At 41.6% G+C, this 18,553-nt stretch overlaps 2 protein-coding genes across 8 annotated transcripts in view; one reads left to right on the top strand and one right to left on the bottom strand.

Annotated features, from left to right (window-relative positions):
* The window catches only part of ADAMTSL3 (ADAMTS like 3), a 371,178-nt gene extending 354,797 nt beyond the window's left edge, over positions 1-16,381 (top strand). Inside the window, 4 exon segments of the mRNA XM_027089194.1 lie at positions 1,100-1,304; positions 5,971-6,071; positions 13,378-13,609; positions 14,284-16,381. Of these exon segments, the coding sequence (XP_026944995.1) occupies positions 1,100-1,304; positions 5,971-6,071; positions 13,378-13,609; positions 14,284-14,322 (577 nt within the window). The 3' untranslated portion in view covers positions 14,323-16,381.
* Positions 1,012-18,553, bottom strand: part of SAXO2 (stabilizer of axonemal microtubules 2) — a 39,261-nt gene continuing 21,719 nt past the window's right edge. For 4 of the 7 annotated variants that reach the window (XR_003429219.1, XR_003429218.1, XR_003429215.1 and 1 more), the window contains 3 exons: positions 13,384-13,756; positions 13,047-13,243; positions 1,012-1,500 (listed from right to left, as the gene is read on the bottom strand). The gene's annotated coding sequence lies outside the window, so the exon portion shown is untranslated. Of the gene's footprint in view, positions 1,501-1,555; positions 3,282-13,046; positions 13,244-13,383; positions 13,757-18,553 lie in introns of those variants that run through there. The other 3 variants (XR_003429216.1, XR_003429217.1, XR_003429220.1) reach the window with 3 other exon arrangements.

Below are 18,553 nucleotides of genomic sequence, written 5' to 3'. Positions count from 1 at the left end.
CGTAGTCTAGAGAAGCCTATGGCTCCCTTCTCAATCAAGGGTTTTAAATCTATAAAAATAAAATATACTTGACTACAGAGGAATCCAATTAATTATATTGAAATATAGTTACTGAAGTAGTTTCAAATGTGTGATGTAATAGGAAATTTGCTTCTCTATTAACACACTAAATAATAGGGTCTACTAGTACAATTGATTTTGAAATGGTGATGAATATAACTGCTGTTTTGGATGCCTGCCACAATTTTCATGTCATGTGAAAGCAGCTATGATTTCTACTGCTAACAAAATCACAGGTATTGCTATTACTACTAGATGTCGTTGCCTACATTTTTACAATTGAGGGCAATACAATTGCCGTTAGAGCTTAGTGGCAATAAAGATGTAATCCTTTTCCCATCCAAGTCCATGGTTCCCTGGCAGAACAATGGGGCTCAGGTTAGGAACCCCTACTCTTCAGTATCCTGGTGGCAGCTCGAACATCTTGAGTGACAGAGCACCCAATATCTCCAAGGTGTCCACTTCCAAGTTCAGTCTTCTATAATCATTATGAACTTTAGGGTCAGATAAATCTAGAAGCAGTCCCAGCTTTCTTGGCATGTTAGTTATGGGACCATAGCTATTTAATTAACCTTGTGGACATCGCTGTCCTCATTGCAAGAATGGGAACAAGATGACAATTACATTAGAAAACATGCGAATGTCTCAGAGCACAAAGAGCACATAGGTGATTTAGTAATATCCAGTAATATTCCCTTTGCTTTCAGTGAGTTGAAATCCACCTTTTTGAAGTTTCCACCTAATTTTGCCCTAGCTGTACTCTATGAAGCCACACAAGTCACGGCTCCTTACATACTTGAAGACGGCTCTATCCCACCCCTATGTTGCTTGTCTCTACGTGGTGATTCTGTTGCTTCTCTGAGTAAAAGAAAATCTGAGCATATGGCTGGGAGTTATCTGTGCTGCTGCCCATTTCCAGAGAGACGTGTGAGGGCCCTGAAACAGTCATTATCTTAGGATCAATTTTTCCTTTGGAAGGCACTCCCTGTTGGATCTGTCCTACCAGTCCTTACTAAGCTCCTGTAGTTTTTGTTCTTAGGTGGTTCACGGGCACATGGTCAGAGTGCTCTGTGTCTTGCGGTGAAGGATTCCGCAGTCGGCAAGTGACCTGTAAGCGGACAAGAGCCAATGGGACTGTACAGGTGATGCCTCCGAGAGCATGTGCCCCCAGAGAGAGGCCTCTGGGAAGAAGCCCCTGCTCCAGTCACCCGTGTGTTCCAGGGCTTATTGAACCAGGGAACCAGGTAATGCTGACAAATCTAGTGTTTTGAAAGTATGATCATTTACTATAATCATACACTCCCTGTGGTGAAACCCATGCATCAAAAAAAATTTAAAAAGAGACTTCCCTGGTGGTCCAGTGGTTAAGATTTTGCCTTCCAGTGCAGGGGGTGCAGGTTGGATCCCTTGTCGGGGACCAAGATCCCACGTGCTTCGCGGCTAAAGAACCAAAACATAAAACAGAAGGAATATTGTAACAAATTCAATAAAGACTTTTAAAATGGTATACATCAAAAAAAATAAAATAAACCCATGCATCAGGGCCCCTCCGCACGGGGGAAGAGGAGAGCCCAACTGCTGCGTGACAGTCATGAAACTCAGCTGCACAGGGACCTTACCACACCACACACAGGCTGGTTCACGGGACCTTCTTATCCTTTCATGGGGCTCTCTGTTGTAACTAACACAGGCTGCAGGGACCAAAAGTTCCCCTCGGCCCTTCTGAAAATGTTCAGTAATGTTAGTGCAGGAAGGTACTTCACACTTCCTGCATTTCTGCCCTGCAGTGCAGCAGTTGTTGCTGCTGGGAGTCATTGTGCTAATTCTCTTAGGTCATTTTCCCCTTTAGTTGTTCTGATTAACTCCAAGCACTATATGGCTACACACTTGTCTAACTGGAAAATGCACAGCCCCAGTTCTGTGCAGGGATGATGCAAAGCAGTGTGTGATACATCTTTCTGGAGCATCAAGTTTATTAACTAGAATTGGAAGAACCAAGGATTTCTTCGAACAAGAACTATCCCCCTCCCCCACCAACACGGAAGACAGAAGAGTGGGGGAGGGGAGACGTGCCCCAGGAATGACAGTCCAGTCTCTGAAGTTTCACCCAGGTGGGGATTGAGGGGCGGATCTGCAGCCACGGTGGCCTCTCTTTCGGTCGCCTGGGCTGCTCCGGACCATCCTCTGAGCTGGCCAGGGTCTTGGATACGATGCTTATGAAGGCCGTGCAGAGAACACACTCATCTTCCACTGGACTGGGACCCAGGGAACGTGGCGGCCTGACCTTCCTGCCTCGGTCATCCATGGGGTTCAGATGGGCTCACTTTATTATGATGCCTCTTGCTGGGAAGCTTGCAACAAAGGTGTTTTAATATCAAGTTCCTGATTCTCCCAGCCACCTCTTGCTTTTTCTGGCTGTGGCCAGAGGGAGTGGATGAGGACATACCCTCAGGCTGCCCAGCGTGGGAGGACCTTCGTGTTGGATAGATGGATTTGAGGCAATAGGGACAAGAGCAGGCTTCAAGAAAAGGAGCAGAGGAACACTAGTAATATGTGCACAGAAGTCTCAGAACCGGTATTCCAAATACCACCTTGAATGCTGTTATAATAAAAAATACCTGGGAAAAAATGCTTAAGAAATGTGTAGTAGACCCTGTCTTAGTCTGCAGGGCACCATAAGAGAAAACCACAGATTGGGTGCCTTAAACAGCAGAAATTTATGTTTTCCCAGTTCTAGAGGCTAGAAGTCCAAAATCAAGCTGCTGTCGGGGTTGGTTTTGGTCAGACTTCTCTTTCTGGCTTGTGGACAGCCACCTTCTAACTACATCCTCACATGGTCTCTTCTCTGTGCACACACACACAGAGTTCTGGTGTCTCTTCCTCTTCTTATAAGGACACTATTCCTGTCAGATTAAGGCCCCACCCTTATGGCCTCATTTAACCTCTAACCTCCTTAGAGACCCTATCTCCAAATGCAGTCACATTGGTGGCTAGAGTTTCAATATATAAATTTTGAGGAGATACAAATGGGTCCATAACATTATGCCCTTTGGTCCCCCCAAAATTCACGTCCTTCTCATGTGCAAAATACACTCACCCCATCTCAATATCCCCAGAGGTCTTAACCCATTCCAACACCGATTCCAAGTCCAAAGCCTCATTAAATTTCACCTGATCAGGTATGGGTGAGAAATGACACATAAAATTAACCATCACAGAACCTATAAAGAAAAATGTAACACACTGTTGAAACACATAACAGAAAAGTTGAACAGTCCATTCCTTTAAATGAACTGAAATATGTAATGTAATTCCAATTCAGATTACAGTAGAATTCTTTTTTCGGAACTTACAATAGTTTTGACATTCATATGGGAGAATGAGTGAGGACAAGAAATTTTTAGAAAAGCAAATTACTAGAGGTATAGAAAGACTTTCCTTATCTGATGTCAAAGTGTGCCGCAAAGCTCTTGTAGTAAAATAGTGCAGCATTAGTAGAGGAATAGATGTGAGTCATGGAATATAATTAGAGTACAGAAACAGACCCATGTAAAATGAGTTTAAAGTTCAAAGGCAGCTCATCATAGAGGGAAGAATAGTTCAAAAAAAAATAGTATAAAACTACAGAAAGTTTTTTTTCCCCAGGCATTAAAGAAGATCTAAATAAATGAAAAGACATCCTATATTTATGTATCAAAAGAGTTAATGTTATTCAGATGACAGCACTCCCCAAGTTGATCTACAGATTCAACACAATCCCTTTCAAAATCCCAGCTTCTTTGCAGAAATTGACAAGCTGATCCTAAAATTCATATGGAAATATAAAGGACCCAGAATAGCCAGAACAATCTAGAAAAAGAACAAAGTTGGAGGGCTCAGACTTCTCAGTTTCAAAACTTACTACAAAACTGTAATAATCATGAGAGTGTGGTACTCACATAGCATAGACACATAGACTGATGAAAGAGAGTTGAAAGTCTGGAGGTAAATCCATGTATCTATGTCAACTGATTTTCTGCAAAGGTGACAAGACCATTCAATGGGGAAAGAATAGTCTCCTCAACAAACGGTGCAGGACAACTGAATAGCCACATACAAAAGAAAGAACTTGAATTCCTAGCCTACAATATACAAAAAATTAAGTCAAAATTTATCAGAGACCTAAACTTAAGAGCTAAAACAATAAAGCTCCTGGAAGAAAATTTAGCCATAAATCTTCATGCTTTGGATTAGGAGATGGTTTCTTAGATATGACACCAAAACATAAGCCACAACAACAACAAAAATAAATTGTACCACATCAAAATTAAAAATTTTTGCTACGAAGGACATGATCAAGAAAGTGGACAGCCCACAGAGTGGGAGAAAGTATTTTAAAATCATATATGTGAAAGGGAACTTGTTTCTAAAATATATAAAGAACACTCAAACTCAATAATAAAAACACAAATAAACTAATTAAAATATTGAAAAGGATCTGAATAGACATTTCTCCAATAAAGACTTACAAACGGCCAATAAGAACAGGAAAAGAAACTTAGCATCATTAGTCATTAGGGAAATGCTAATCACAAAGAGAGATAGTAGTAAGTGTTGATGAGGACATGGAGAAATTGGAACCTTAATACTTCGCAAGCGGGAATGAAAAATGGTCTAGCCACTTTGGAAAACAGTCTGACAGTTCTTCAAAAGGTTAAATGTATGGGTTACCATATGACCCAGTAATTCTACTCCTAGGTATGTACCGAAGAGAAATGAAAACAGGTTCACAGAAAAACCTGTACATGAATGTTCATAGCAGCATTATTAATAAGAACCAAAGAGTGGGAATAACTCAAGTCAAACCCATAATAAAACTCCAAAAATTAGAAATAACTGACAGATAAATAAATGTGGTGTATTTGTATAATGGAATATCATCTGGCCATTAAAAAGAATAAACTAATATGTATTACAAGGTGATGAACCTTAAAGACATTATGGTCAGGGAGGGAAGGCAGACACAAAAGACCACATGTTGTATGATTCTATTTATATGAAGTGTCTACAATAGGTAAATCTCTAGAGAAAAATGTAGCTGAACAGTTGTCTAGGCCTGAGGGGGAGAGGCCATGGGAGGAATTGGGAGTAGATGCTAAAGGGTACAGGGTTTCTTTTGGGGATGGTGATAATGTCTTAAAATTGATTGTGGTGATGGTTGCACAACTCTAAAAACCATTAAATTGTATACGTTAAACAGTGACTTGTACAGTATGTGAATTATATCACAATATTGTTGTTAGGAAAAAAAAAAGATTGTATGAGGGAAATTGGTCAACTAATGTAAGAAAAACAAGTAAAATGAGAGCCCAAACTCACGGCGTACATCAGAATAAATTCTGACTTGATTAAAGTGCTCAGTGTAAAAGTAATTAAACTGGACTAGAACTACCAGGATGGGAAAGACCTTTTCAAGCATAAAACAAATTACAAGAAAAATTAATAGGTGTTATGAGTACAGAAAAATTTAAGAACTGCATGTCAAAATATTTTTTTCTGTAATTAAACTCACCTCAACACATAGCCTTCATTTTTGCTCTGAGCAGGAAAACCCAAACTTGCCCATGGCTTATGGTTTTAAGCATAGTCATTTCTGAACCTAAGCCTGGTCAATTACAGATTGGCCCTGTCCTTTCCCCTTCTGCCCAGAGGTGGTCTAAGTTTCTGGGGGAAAAGAGGAAAGGAAACTTCTGGCTCTAAAGGAGGGCTGTCTGGTCCTTAGAGCTGGGCTTACATCCTCCCTAACTTCCCTCGGGTACAGCTGATCCCCTGTAGTTAGTCCTTAGCAATGCCGCCGCAGCACATGGTTTTGGAACCCCAGCATGCATGAGCTCCCAGTGTTGTTTATACTGCATTGTGCTTTTGTTCCAGTGTCCTGGACGTTGCCTGGGTCGCGCTGTGAGGATGCAGCAGCAGCATCATATAATTTGTCAACACCCCAACCGTTCTGAGTCCGGCTGTGATGACAGGAGGTACCGGCCCCGCCCTAGGGCAGCACACAACCTCTGCCACCTCAGTAGTGACTATGACCGCCTGAAAGTGGCATCATCTGTCCTCTATACCACCTCTCATAATGGACAGTTCCTACTAAATTATGATTTCTCATGGTGCCATCCTCAATAGTATGTATTATACCAAAATACTCATTAACATGTACTATTTATCATCACAAATTATTTGGATGTTCAACATACAGAGACACCCCAAAGAGAAAGGAAAAAGTAGCATTGAGAATAGACAGGTATTTTTCCCTCTATATACAAAGTTGATGAAGCCTAATAATATTTCATTTAGGCTTACAGATTAAATCTGTAATGAACTACATTATTCCTTTGTTTAGAAACTGTTTGATTAGGACGTTGGCACAGAATAACATCCAACGTTATTAGCAGAGAATAAAATTTACTTTAGCAGAGAATAAAATTAACTTTTATCTTGTTAAGGGGCTTACACAAGAAAAAAAATGCTTCCCTCTTTTATAAAAGTCTGAGCTGATAGATGTTTTAGGGGTAGAAGAACTTTGTTCCCTGAGGTCACTCAGAGGTCACCCAGACCCCTTCCGTCTGGCGACTCCACCACCCCAGAGGAGCGTGCTCCAGCCAGAGAAAGTGAGGAGAAAGCCAAGAGGGCACACTAATGGGGAAATTTGCAGTTCTACCACTCTCTTCTTGTGTAACCTTGGACTACCTAACCTCCTAGTCTGCACAATGGGGTATTATTGTCGGTGCGAAATTATGCTAGGTTTTTTTTTTTTTAATTGAAGTAGAGTTGATTTACAATGTTGTGTTAATTTCTGCTGTACAGCAAAGTGATTCAGTTATACACATATAGACATTCTTTTTTTTAAATAGTCTTTTCCATTATGGCTTATCATAGAATATTGAATATAGTTCTCTGTGCTATACAGTAGGACCTTACTGTCTATCCATTATATATAAAAACTTACATCTGCTCACAACAGCCTTCCACTCCATCCCTCCCTCAACCTCCTCCCCCTTGGCAACCACCAGCCTATTCTCTTATGTCCGTATTTCTGTTTCTGTTTGAAAGACAGGTTCATTTGTGTCGTATTTTATTTTACTTTATCTTATTTTATTTTTTGGCGGTACACGGGCCTCTCACTGTTGTGGCCTCTCCCGTTGCGGAGCACAGGCTCTGGACACGCAGGCTCAGCGGCCATGGCTCACGGGCCCAGCCACTCCACAGCATGTGGGATCTTCCTGGACCGGGGCATGAACCCGTGTCCCCTGCATCGGCAGGCGGACTCTCAACCACTGCGCCACTAGGGAAGCCCTGTGTCATATTTTAGATTCCACACATAAGTGATGTCGTATGGTATTTGTCTTTCTCTTTCTGACTTACTTCACTTAGTATGATAATCTCTTGTTGCATCCATGTTGCTGCAAATGGCATGATTTCATTCTTTTTATGGCTGTGTAGTATTCCATTGTATATAGGTACCACATCTTCTTTATCCATTCATCTGTCAGTGGACACTTAGGTTGTTTCCATGTCTTGGCTATTGGGTGCATGTATCTTTTTGAATTATAGTTTTCTCCGCATATATGCCTGCGAGTAGGATTGCTGGATCACATGGTAATTCTATTTTTAGTTTTCTAAGGAACCTCCGTACTGTCTTCCACAATGGCTGCACCACCTTACACTCCCATGAACAGGGTAAGAGGGTTCCCTTTTCTCTGCACCCTCTCCAGCATTTAGTATTTGTAGACGTTTTAATGATGGCCATCCTGACTGGTGTGAGGTGGTACCTCATTATAGTTTTGATTTGCATTTCTCTAATAATTAGCGATGTTGAGCATCTTTTCATGTGCCTATTGGCTATCTGTATTTCTTCTTTGGACAAACGTGTTTAGGTCTTCTGCCCATTTTTGGATAGGGTTTTCTGTTTTTTTTGTTGTTGTTGTTGAGCTGTGTGAGCTCTTACTTTATCTTGGAAATCAAGCCCTTGTCGGTCGCATCATTTGCAAATATTTTCTCCTAGTCTGTAGGTTATCTTGTTTGGGGGAAGCTTTGATTGTTTGGTTTAGTGTGAAGCACTTAAGCAGCCTTGGTCATAGAAGATGCTCACTCTATGGCTCTTCCTTCCTCCTCCACATCCTGAGTCTTGCTGGAGAAAATGAGATGACCTTGACAACTGGCTCTGTTTCTATTTTGAGCCTTCAGTAAGGTTTGGCAATGTAGGGTCAGCTGCATTTCCTATTCCCAAAACAATTCCAGCCAGAACCATTCTCCTCAAATGGAAAATGTCTGGAACAGCTGCCCTTATTCTCGACAGAAAACCCAGTTTCCAATTTTGTTCGGAAGATGGAGACCACACACAGATTGATAGGTATCATCCCAGATGTTTTACTTTGCATGCTCAAAGATATATTTATATTACAAACACCTACGTGGTTTGAGCTTTCTTTATAACATACTGGATATATTTTTCTGAAACTTGTTTTTTCTGCTTATCAACACATTATAGAGCTATTTCCCATCCAAGTACATGAGTCACTTTATTCTTTTGAATTGTTGTACTTAATGTTACCTCACTCCATTTCTAATGGACATTTGATTGTTTCCAATTTTTTTGCTATTACAAACAAATGCTGCGGTAAACATCCGGAACATCTTTATGCACAAAGGGTAATATTCTTATGGGATACATTTTAGACATGGACTTGAATTGACAGACATGCTCATTTGGACACTACTAAATAACCATCAAAATGTCTACACCAACAGTATATGAGAGTCCCCCTTTTCATCAACTTTACATAGGTTTTTCAATATTTTAAAAATTTTGCCAATCTGATGGATGAAATATCTTATTGTAATTTGTACTTTTCTGGTTACTTTTTACATGACTTTTGGCTCTTTGTATTTTTTCTCCAACCCATCCACCTTTTTCCATCTTTACCACCATCACCCCTGGCCAAGCCATCCAACTGGTCTCCCTCCACCCATCCATGCTCCTTTCCAACCCAGTCTCCCCACTGCAGCCAGAGTAATCTTTTCCAAAATGCAAATCTGATCATACCACCACCACACCCCGTCTCCCTGCTAGATTAACATCACTTTAGAGGCTTCACTTGCTCTTAGGGAAAAGGTTGACTAAAATCCACAGTGTGCCCTATAAAATATTGCACGGTCAAGTCCTACTTCCCTGCACACCCTCATTCGAGACCTCAGTCTGTCTCACTCTTCCAGCCACTGTCCTTCTTTCAGTCCCTCGGATACGCCATGAACTTTCCAACCAAAACAAGAAGCAAAAAATAGAATAGAAAGGATAAAAGGCATGGAAGGATCTATCACGAGGATATCTGATTAAGTGGGGTTTTAGAGAAAGAGATATGGAAATGAACTGAAAGGGTAGACCTAAAAGAAGTAATAGAAGAAAAATTCCTAGACCTGAAGGGGGAAAAGAGTAAAGTTGCCTTTCATTTTCTCTATTGTTTCTGCTTCCTCCAGGGTTGGCTGTTCAGCTTTTAGTACTAGTGTCCTAGTACTTTTCTTTCATGCTGTTAGTTTTCCCCAAATATCTGGTGGTTTATGGAAGAAGGACTAGGTTACTTTAGAGAGCTTCTCTGGGTCTCTTTTGCAGTTTTCTGGCCTCATTTCCCCCCACAGACCTCTTCTGCTGACTGGGCATGCTTCCTGTGAGCTCGCTGAAGGTAGGTGAGGTACTAGATCTCACTTTACAATGCAGTGGGTGGGCTGGAGACCCCCAGTTGCCATAGTACGGCCTCAGTAAATATTAGAGGGTGTGTTACAAGGAGTAACATTGTTAGTGGCCACTGGTAGAGAATCAGTGGTGAGCAGGTCATCTGCTAGCCTCTATTATTGGCCCTGGGAAGGGTTTGGGAGGTGTGGCTTCCACTGAAAAGAGTTATAAAGGGAGTGAGAATTATCAGGGTAAACTAGCCCACATTATGGCAAGAAGACAACACAGGGATCTGAGGACGTGCTGGAGGGCCCAGAGAGTTTGTTCCCCAAAGAGGTAATTCCTAACCTCAGCCATGAGTCAGAATTCCCTGGGAAGTTTCTTTAAAGATTCTTGGACCTCAACTGGGACTTAATGAATTAGAATCTTGGGGAGGAGTGGAACCTGCCAATCTGTATCTCTTTTGTTCGTTTGTTTGTCTTTTGTTTTTAATTCTTTCCTAATCTATGTCTTTTTAAAGCTGCCTACATACCTCTGATAGTAAGCCAGACTTGAAATCTACTGCCCTACAGAATCAGTAGTTCCATCTGGCTGATGATGAAACGGGTTATTTGAGGTAGGAGCAGAGCTGGACTGAATAGGAATGAGAAATTAAGACAGACTAGTAGAAACAGGGTTACTGTTATGATTTCTGCTGCCATTTCTACTTTCATGTTTTGCATAGAAAAACACGAGTTCCAATTGTGTGCACAGTGTTGGTGCCCAGACTGTGTCCCCCTAGCTCAGGCATCCCCATCCCCAGTCCCATCCCTGCCCGGAAGGAAGTGATGCTCTCTGCTGGACCGATCTTGCATTCTTTTACTGGGTCCTCAATGACCAGCCTCTTGGGTTTCAGCATCTGCCTTGGTCTCTAGCTCCTTGCGCCCCCCTCACCTTTCATATTTAGGAAGCTAAATAGTTTCTTCTGACTTCCCACTGGCCCTGTCTTCTAACAAAGCAGAAAAAGAGGCTGTATTAGTTAAGGTCCTTTGGGCTGGAAACAACAAAAGTCAACTTGGAATGAGTTATACAAAGAGGGTGGGAGAGTTCTTATTAAGATAGGACCACCATTCTCAGAACAATTTGGTATCTTCTAAAATGTCTTATTTGAGTATCCTTGGAATATTTGTTCAACTGTTTTCAGTAGAAAAGCTGATCTCTGCATAGGGGATGGCTGAAGAGTACTCAGTCTCTGCCCTCTTGTCCAAAGCAACTCAACTTTTGGCCCCCTAAGCTTCATACCCACTGGAGAAAACAAAAACCCTGCAGTTAACAGGACACCCTCATCCCTTTTCCTCTTACAAATCTTATAAACAGTTTGATGGGACAGTATTAAGTAAACCCTTTGATAGAGTCTCCCCCTACTGGCTAATCAAAGTATTGCTTCCAACTATGTGTAACAGTCTCTTAGAGAAGTTCAGGTGATCAGAATTTTCTCCACCTTATTACATTTCCAGTGGTGTTTCAACACTCCTTATGGATTATGTGCGCTGATAGGGAGCCTTTTATAGGAACACAAAAATGTCTCGATCCAAAGGGATAATGCTGTGAGACCTCAGGAAGGACTGTAACCAAGAAATGAGGAGTAATTTCTCCTCTCAGCTCTGCAGCTCTGTGTGTTTCTGCTTCATTCTTTGTTCTTTCTGAATGTTATTTTATTCTACTTCTCTGGCCCATGTGGCAGAGTATGGCCACCACTACTCCAGCCTTCAGGTTTATATGTCTTGTTCCAGCAACTTCCAAGTTCCTGGGAGAAAGACAGTGATTGAACCAGCTCAGGTTAGGGCCCTCTTCCAGTCATCTTAGGGGATGGGGAGACATTCTCATGTGGTACAAGTACATCAGTTCCAGGAACCCTGCCCGAGGGAACAAGAGCAGATACCCCAAAGTGGGTCCACTAAGGTGGCTCACCCTCCAGGGTAAATATCTGTTCAAAAATCAGAGGGCATTCAACAGGCACATGAAAAGGTGCTGAACATCACTAATCATCAGGGAAATAGATATCAAAACCATAATGAAATATCACCTCACACCTGTCAGAATATCTGTTGTCAAAAAGACAACAAATAATAAATGCTGCTGAGGATGGGAAAAGGGAACACTTGTACACTGTTAGTGGGAATGTCAGTTAGTGCGGCCGCTATGGAAAACAGTATAGAGATTCCTTAAAAAGGTAAAAAGAGAACTACCAGATGATATAGCAATTCCACTCCTGGCTATAAACCTGAAGAAAATGAAAACACAAATTCAAAAAGATTGGGCTTCCCCGGTGGCACAGTGGTTGAGAGTCCACCTGCCGATGCAGGGGACATGGGTTCGTGCCCCGGTCCGGGAAGATCCCACATGCCACGGAGCGGCTTTCCATATCTTTCCATAATAGATATGGAAAGATATGGAAACAACTTAAGTAGCCATCAACAGATGAATGGATAAAGGAGATGTGGTACATATACAGTGAAATATTACTCAGCCATAAAGAATGAGATTTTGCCATTTGCAACAACATGGATAGACCTGGAGTGTATATATGCTTAGGGAAGAAAGTCAGACAGAGAAAGACAAATATCATACATATGCTGTCACTTATATGTGGAATCTAAAAAATAAAACGAATGACTATAACAGAAACAGATTCATAGATACAGAGACAAACTAGTGGTTACCCAGCAGGGGAAAGGCATGGAGGATGGGCAAGACAGGGCTAAGAGACTGAGAGGTGTCAACCAGTTGGTATAAAATAAATAAGGTACAAGGATGTAATGCACAGCACAGGGAATATAGTCAGTATTTTATAATAACTTTAAATGGAGTATAAAGTATAAAAATATTGAATCACTATGTTGTACACCTGAAGCTAATATAATATTGTAAATCAACGATACTTCAATTAAAAAAATTAAGTAGCTACTGTGTAGGGTAGTTGTGAGGATTAAAGGAGTCAATCTATGTAAAGTATTTGGAAAATTCTCTGGCACATGGTTGTCAAATAAATATACACGTACAGTGGACCCTTTTTGACAACAACAAAACAGAGGGCATTAACTTTCTATTCTGTTTCAAAGAGTAAGGAGGCTAGAAAGAGATCCCTCTTCCCAAAAGGTCTTTTTTAGCTCTCACTACGAGTTATATAGTGTGTCCTAAATGTAAACTAGAGCACTCCTCTTAGCAGAGAAGGTTGCTCACAAACAAATTCATACTCATACCAGAATATATTTCAAGTGCTTATATAAACGGAGCTTACAGTTTGTTAACAAATGTGTCTTTCTTCTCTTCCTTAAATCGATCTGCTCCAGCTCATCAGGAGAGTGTGTCTTTTGAGGTGTGTGCCTTGATGTGGTGCCAGAGGTTCACGGAAACACATGGTTTGCTTGCCTCTATTGAGGTTGTGATTCCTCCACCACTTTGCTTAGTCAGCCAGGAACAATGCAGATGAGTTTCCTGTTGAATAAGGTCGTAATTGTCAAGCCTTTGCTATACTGAAAGTACAGTACAGTAAAAGGCTTGATCCCAGCAAGAAGTGACACCCCACTTTCTCCCATTGTCCACCTTTTTGTTTGTTTTTCTCATTTCAGACCCACCTTTTGGAGGAACTGCTCGTCGCGGGCTTGTGACACATGTTGGCACGCAGGCCCTTGGAGGCCCTGTACGTCAGCCTGTGGTCAGGGCTTCCAGTCTAGGAAGGTGGACTGTGTCCACACGAGGAGCTGCAAGACGGTGGCTGAGAGACGCTGTGAGCCGGGAAAGAAACCCTCTTCCTGGCGGCACTGCCTGGGGCCTTCCTGTGATAGTACGTACCCCTCTCAGGTATTGCAACCACCCCGAAGCCTTGTGCAAACCGGACCGCATGGAGCCAACCTTGCCAGGGTCTCGTCCGCAGGGCCATTCTGAACTGATGTGGTATCTTGGGACATCAGGAGATTAGCTGCTTTGATGTGGGTGCAACTTGGTGTCCTTTAGAGAAGAAAATAGTTGACTGAGTAGGGTGGTCGGTGGCCTTCTAACAAGCACTGCGAGCCTCTCTTTCTGCCTTGGAGTTTCAGCCCCTCAGACAAGGCTTCCTTGGATGGGATTGGGCAGGTGTGTAAATGCCCTGAAGTTATGTGGGAAATGTAATCATATATATTTTTCTAGGGAGAGGTCCATTGCTTTGATAAGTTTTCCCTGGGGTTCATGACACCCCAGAAGCTAGTGCTGCTGTCAGCACTGGGAGGAGCAGGTGGCCTGAAGGGCTGTGACGTCCCCTGAGGGCATCGAGAAGCCACATGGCCTAGCTAAGAAGTGAGTCCAGGGCACTTCTGACTCCAGTGCCAAGCAGTGGCCCTAACCCAAGCCTAGCTTCTTCGCTTCCCCCTGTGATCTCAGTTTCTGCTTTTCATAAAATCATGTACTTCCTTTTAAATTAGGTCTCTAATGAGCTATGTGTTAAATGGATATATATATATATATATATATATATATATTTTTTTTTTTTTCTGCAGGAGCCTGCACAGACACAACTCATTACTGTACGTTTGTAAAGCATCTTAATTTGTGTTCGCTAGACCTCTACAAACAAAGGTGCTGTCAGTCGTGTAAAGAAGGATAAAACTTTTAGGGAGTCCTAATGCCACTGGGAAGATGAAACAAAATGTAAAAGCTCTCTTCCCCATGTAGTTGGCACAAAGACACGTATTTCTTTACCAGAAAACCCTCTAGATTCTACAATCAGACAGAAGTCGATGCAAATCACCACTTAAAATTTGGGACTGTCATTTCCCCATGGCCGGTTTTTAATTTCAACTCTTTTAAATGATATGTTCCAGGACTAACATAAAATACTGTAGCAGGCACACCATTGCACGTGGGACCTCGTCCTGTCCTTCTAATCAGGAAATCACCAAGATCACCTGTGCATTGTCACGAGCTGCCTCTTCCTGTGATTTATAGACTAGTAGAGAGTACGACATCCTGAAGGCTTGAGAAACACGGCAACTGATGACTTCTCTCAGTTTTAGGGTTGCAACAGGTTTATAAGGCATTTACATTTTAGAAGCTCTGGCCAGTAGTTGTTAAGATGTTGGCTCCAATGGCATTTTTATGGACCCTTACGTTTAGTCTGTGAAAAGGAGACAGTCACTCTGGACAGGCTTGTGACCCTGACTGATCCAGACATCCTGGAGGAATGGCATCTTTTCCTTGCTCTTAGAGAACACTGAGTAAACATTGCTGCCATTTTTGCAACTACGGAAATCGATCTGTGACCAAATGAGGCATCTTGGAAATTAAAGGAGATGGAAAGTTAACCTCTTCTACTGATTTTGAAGTATATTCAAAGCGTTCTTTTAAGAGCTGTGTATGAGATTTTTCTCAGCACTATTCTCTTGCACACAAACAGAAAAACCAAAGCCTTGTTAGACCGAATTTATGCATAAGATAGTATTCCTAAGGATTTTTATTTTGGAAAAATTATGAGAAAGTAATCTAACTATGAAACATGATAGCTGAAAAGAGCTGTTTACAGTAAATAACATTTAATTTGAACTGATTTGTCAGTAAATCCAAAGCAAATTAGCATTAGGCTGGAAGGTACAGTTAGGATGAGAAGTTAAGAGTTAGGATTTGGTGACTAAGTTTAGGGTTCATTTTAGTTTTAGCCTTGGGTTAGGTGAGAGAAATGGAGGTTCACTTATTGTTAAGGCTAGAGTTGGCTTTATGGATTAGGGTTAGGTCAGAATTGGTTTGGGTTTGGATCGTGCCAATGCTGGCATTAGTGACAGCGTCAGGGTGGAGGTAAAGTTTGGAGAAGATGTTGCTGCGGAAGGAGTTGGGAACTAGTATTTAATTGTAAGTTCTAAAGCTGGTTTGGTTAGGGGGCTCTTACCTTACATACTAGCAGTTATGGCTTTGGATGGCACACAACCCTAAATAAGTGGTCATACTTCTTTATTCGGGGTCCCAGCTGCCTGTGCGCATGTTGCCTATAGGCTGTCGGCAGCAAAGTTACCTGAAGCAGGTGTGCTGGCCCTAGTCCCTGGTCACTCATAAGTGAGCAGTGCGTTCTGGCTTTGGATTTGTCTGTGGACAAGCTTGCTGAGTCTCTGCCACATCCTGAGCACCAGGTCTCTTGTTCTAACTGCAGCCTCACTGACACTGGGATGAGCACTACTGTACGTGGAGGGTTTGGTGGTTGGGAATGGGTGCGGGAACGTGACGAGGACACACCAGCCTGTGAGTTGTTCATCATCAATCACACTTCATTGTTGAAGGCTTTTTAAATTAAAAGAGAGATCATTTGTACAATACTCTTTGTATATATTTATTATATGACTTAAAGGTGCAATATTTTATTTTGTACAGTATGTAATAAAGACAGGGGACATGTATTTTTCTGATTAACAAAATTCCTTATTAAACTGCTTCACTTTGTATTTAAAGTTGCTATTTTTCATTTGCTGTTGTACCTTTTGTTTTGTTATCATTCAAATGACCTTCCTGTGTACTGTATTTTACTACTGTTTCTATCACCTAAGAGTTACTATTTCTCTTTCACAATCCTGACTAGGAATTCAGAAATAAATGTACTTTGATTATTCAGTGGCATCCTTACAAAGGCAGGTGACTTATTTGCATTCGGGTTTTGGTGGCCTTGGGTATGGTCACCTTGGCTGCCTCTCTGAGTCCAGGAGCAACCCTGCTGGGCTCAGTGCCCTGGGCTGTCTTTGGGGTGTGGGTTACAGGATTCAGAGCGGGTCACACAGAGACTAACTCTCAGTGCCTCACCCCAGTCATTTACTTCCTGTGAATCACACCTAAAAGAATGTCAAGGGCAGGAAAGAGTGGCAAGAAGTTCCAAACGGACAGCCTGAAGCAGGTGTGGAAGTGGGTGGTAGTTGGGAGAGCAGGAGGCACTAGCACACTTTTATTTCTGGCTATTGTGAGGAGGTTAGCGATGGATTTGAGATGTCTGCACAGAGAGACTTTTTAGCAGCGGTTGGTGAGTAACCGCTTTTAATAGCTTTCTTCTCTTATACAGTTGATGGGTTTGAACTGCTTGCGTCCACTTATACACAGATTTCTATGACTAGTAAATACTGCACTATCCAAGGTTGGTTGAATATGTGGATGTGGAACCTCGGATACGGGGGCCAACTACACGTTATACGTGGATTTTCCATGGCAGGGAAGGGTGGTGCCCCGACTCCCACACTGTGCAAGGGTCAAGTGTATAGTGCTTCAAGATTAGCAGTGAGTCTTTCTAGAAAACATCCGTGGTGCTGGAATTGAAATTCCCCTTCATTTGCTACAGGCCTTGGAGTTTCCAAGGTCACTTGATGAAGACAAAAATCAACCATTTTACAGTAACTTGTAAGACTGTGTTAACCTAATGAGGCCGAGCCACACAGAAGATAAGCAATGGGACACCTCAGATATCTCAACAGTGTACTTCCTTCTTTCCTTTTCTTTCTTTCCTTCCTTCTGTCCCTTCCTCCTTCTCTCCTTGACTCGTTCCCTCTTTCCCCTTCCTTCCCTCCCTCCCTCTCTTCCTTCCTTCTCTAAGGCCTACGTAGGTTACAAGGAGTGGACAGCATTATCGGGACAGTGGAAAAGTTACAACTTTATTTCCAACTCAGATAAATTTTTCTAGGAAATCCCCTCTATTTTCTTGGCAGTTTGAAATATTTTGTAATCTTTAGTAACTATGCAAGGACACCAAAAAACTCCAGATTTTACAATCTAAACACTAATGTAAGGCTTGGGTCCACTCTCATGTACAGTGTGATGAAATCCCAAATATTCTGTCTTTTACATATCAACATTTTGGGATTTTATCATTTTTCCACTGTTGTCCTTTATTCTGCCCGAGTTCTAATCCAGGATCCCACATTGTGTTTTGCTGCCTTGCCTCTCTAGCCTCCTCCAATGTGTGATGCTTCCTCAAATTTCTTCTTGTCTTTCATGACCATGACACTTTTGACCATGACACTGGCTAGAGGTTTTACAGAATGTCTCTCGAGCTGGGGTTATCTAGTGTTTTCTCAAGATGAGAGTGAGGTTATACATTATTGCCCTTCTTAATGCATACTGTCAGGGGGAACAATATGTCAATAAGTCCTATTACAAGTGACTTGATCCTTGGTTCAGGTAGTTTCTGCCAAGTTTCTTGTCTATTACGTGACTATTTTTCTCTTTGTAATTAATAAATACTTATTTTAGAGACAATACTTTGACACTGTGCAAATATTCTGCTGCTGCTTAAAGTATTGCCCCTTAATTTTAGCATCCACTGTGGATTGTGCCTATAACAATTATTACGAAGATGTTCTAATTGTAAGCTTCTATTTTCTTCACTCTGTCTACTTTAACTAATTGGAATCCTTTGGAAGCAAAGAGTTGTCCCTTCTTCCCCATTTATTCACTTTATGTATATGCACATGGACTCCAGGGGATGCATATATATCTAGATATCTATAGTTATAGATATAGATATCTATATCTATATATAGATATATATTTAGGGGTTGAAATCCAACACTATCATGACTTTGTTGCTCAAAGCATACTAGCTATGGACAAATTCTTAGAAATGCACAACCTGCCAAGACTGAATCAGGAAGAAATAGAAAATATGAACAGACCAATCACAAGCACTGAAATTGAAACTGTGATTAAAAATCTTCCAACAAACAAAAGCCCAGGACCAGATGGCTTCACAGGCAAATTCTATCAAACATTTAGAGAAGAGCTAACACCTATCCTTCTCAAACTCTT

The sequence above is a fragment of the Aethalodelphis obliquidens genome, unplaced genomic scaffold (genome assembly GCF_003676395.1).
Source record: "Aethalodelphis obliquidens isolate GAN/ISIS:26980383/991018 unplaced genomic scaffold, ASM367639v1 scaffold65, whole genome shotgun sequence".
NCBI classification, from domain to species: Eukaryota; Metazoa; Chordata; class Mammalia; order Artiodactyla; family Delphinidae; genus Aethalodelphis; species Aethalodelphis obliquidens.
Note: the sequence above shows the minus strand (reverse complement) of the source record. Positions and strands in the feature narration are given on the sequence as shown.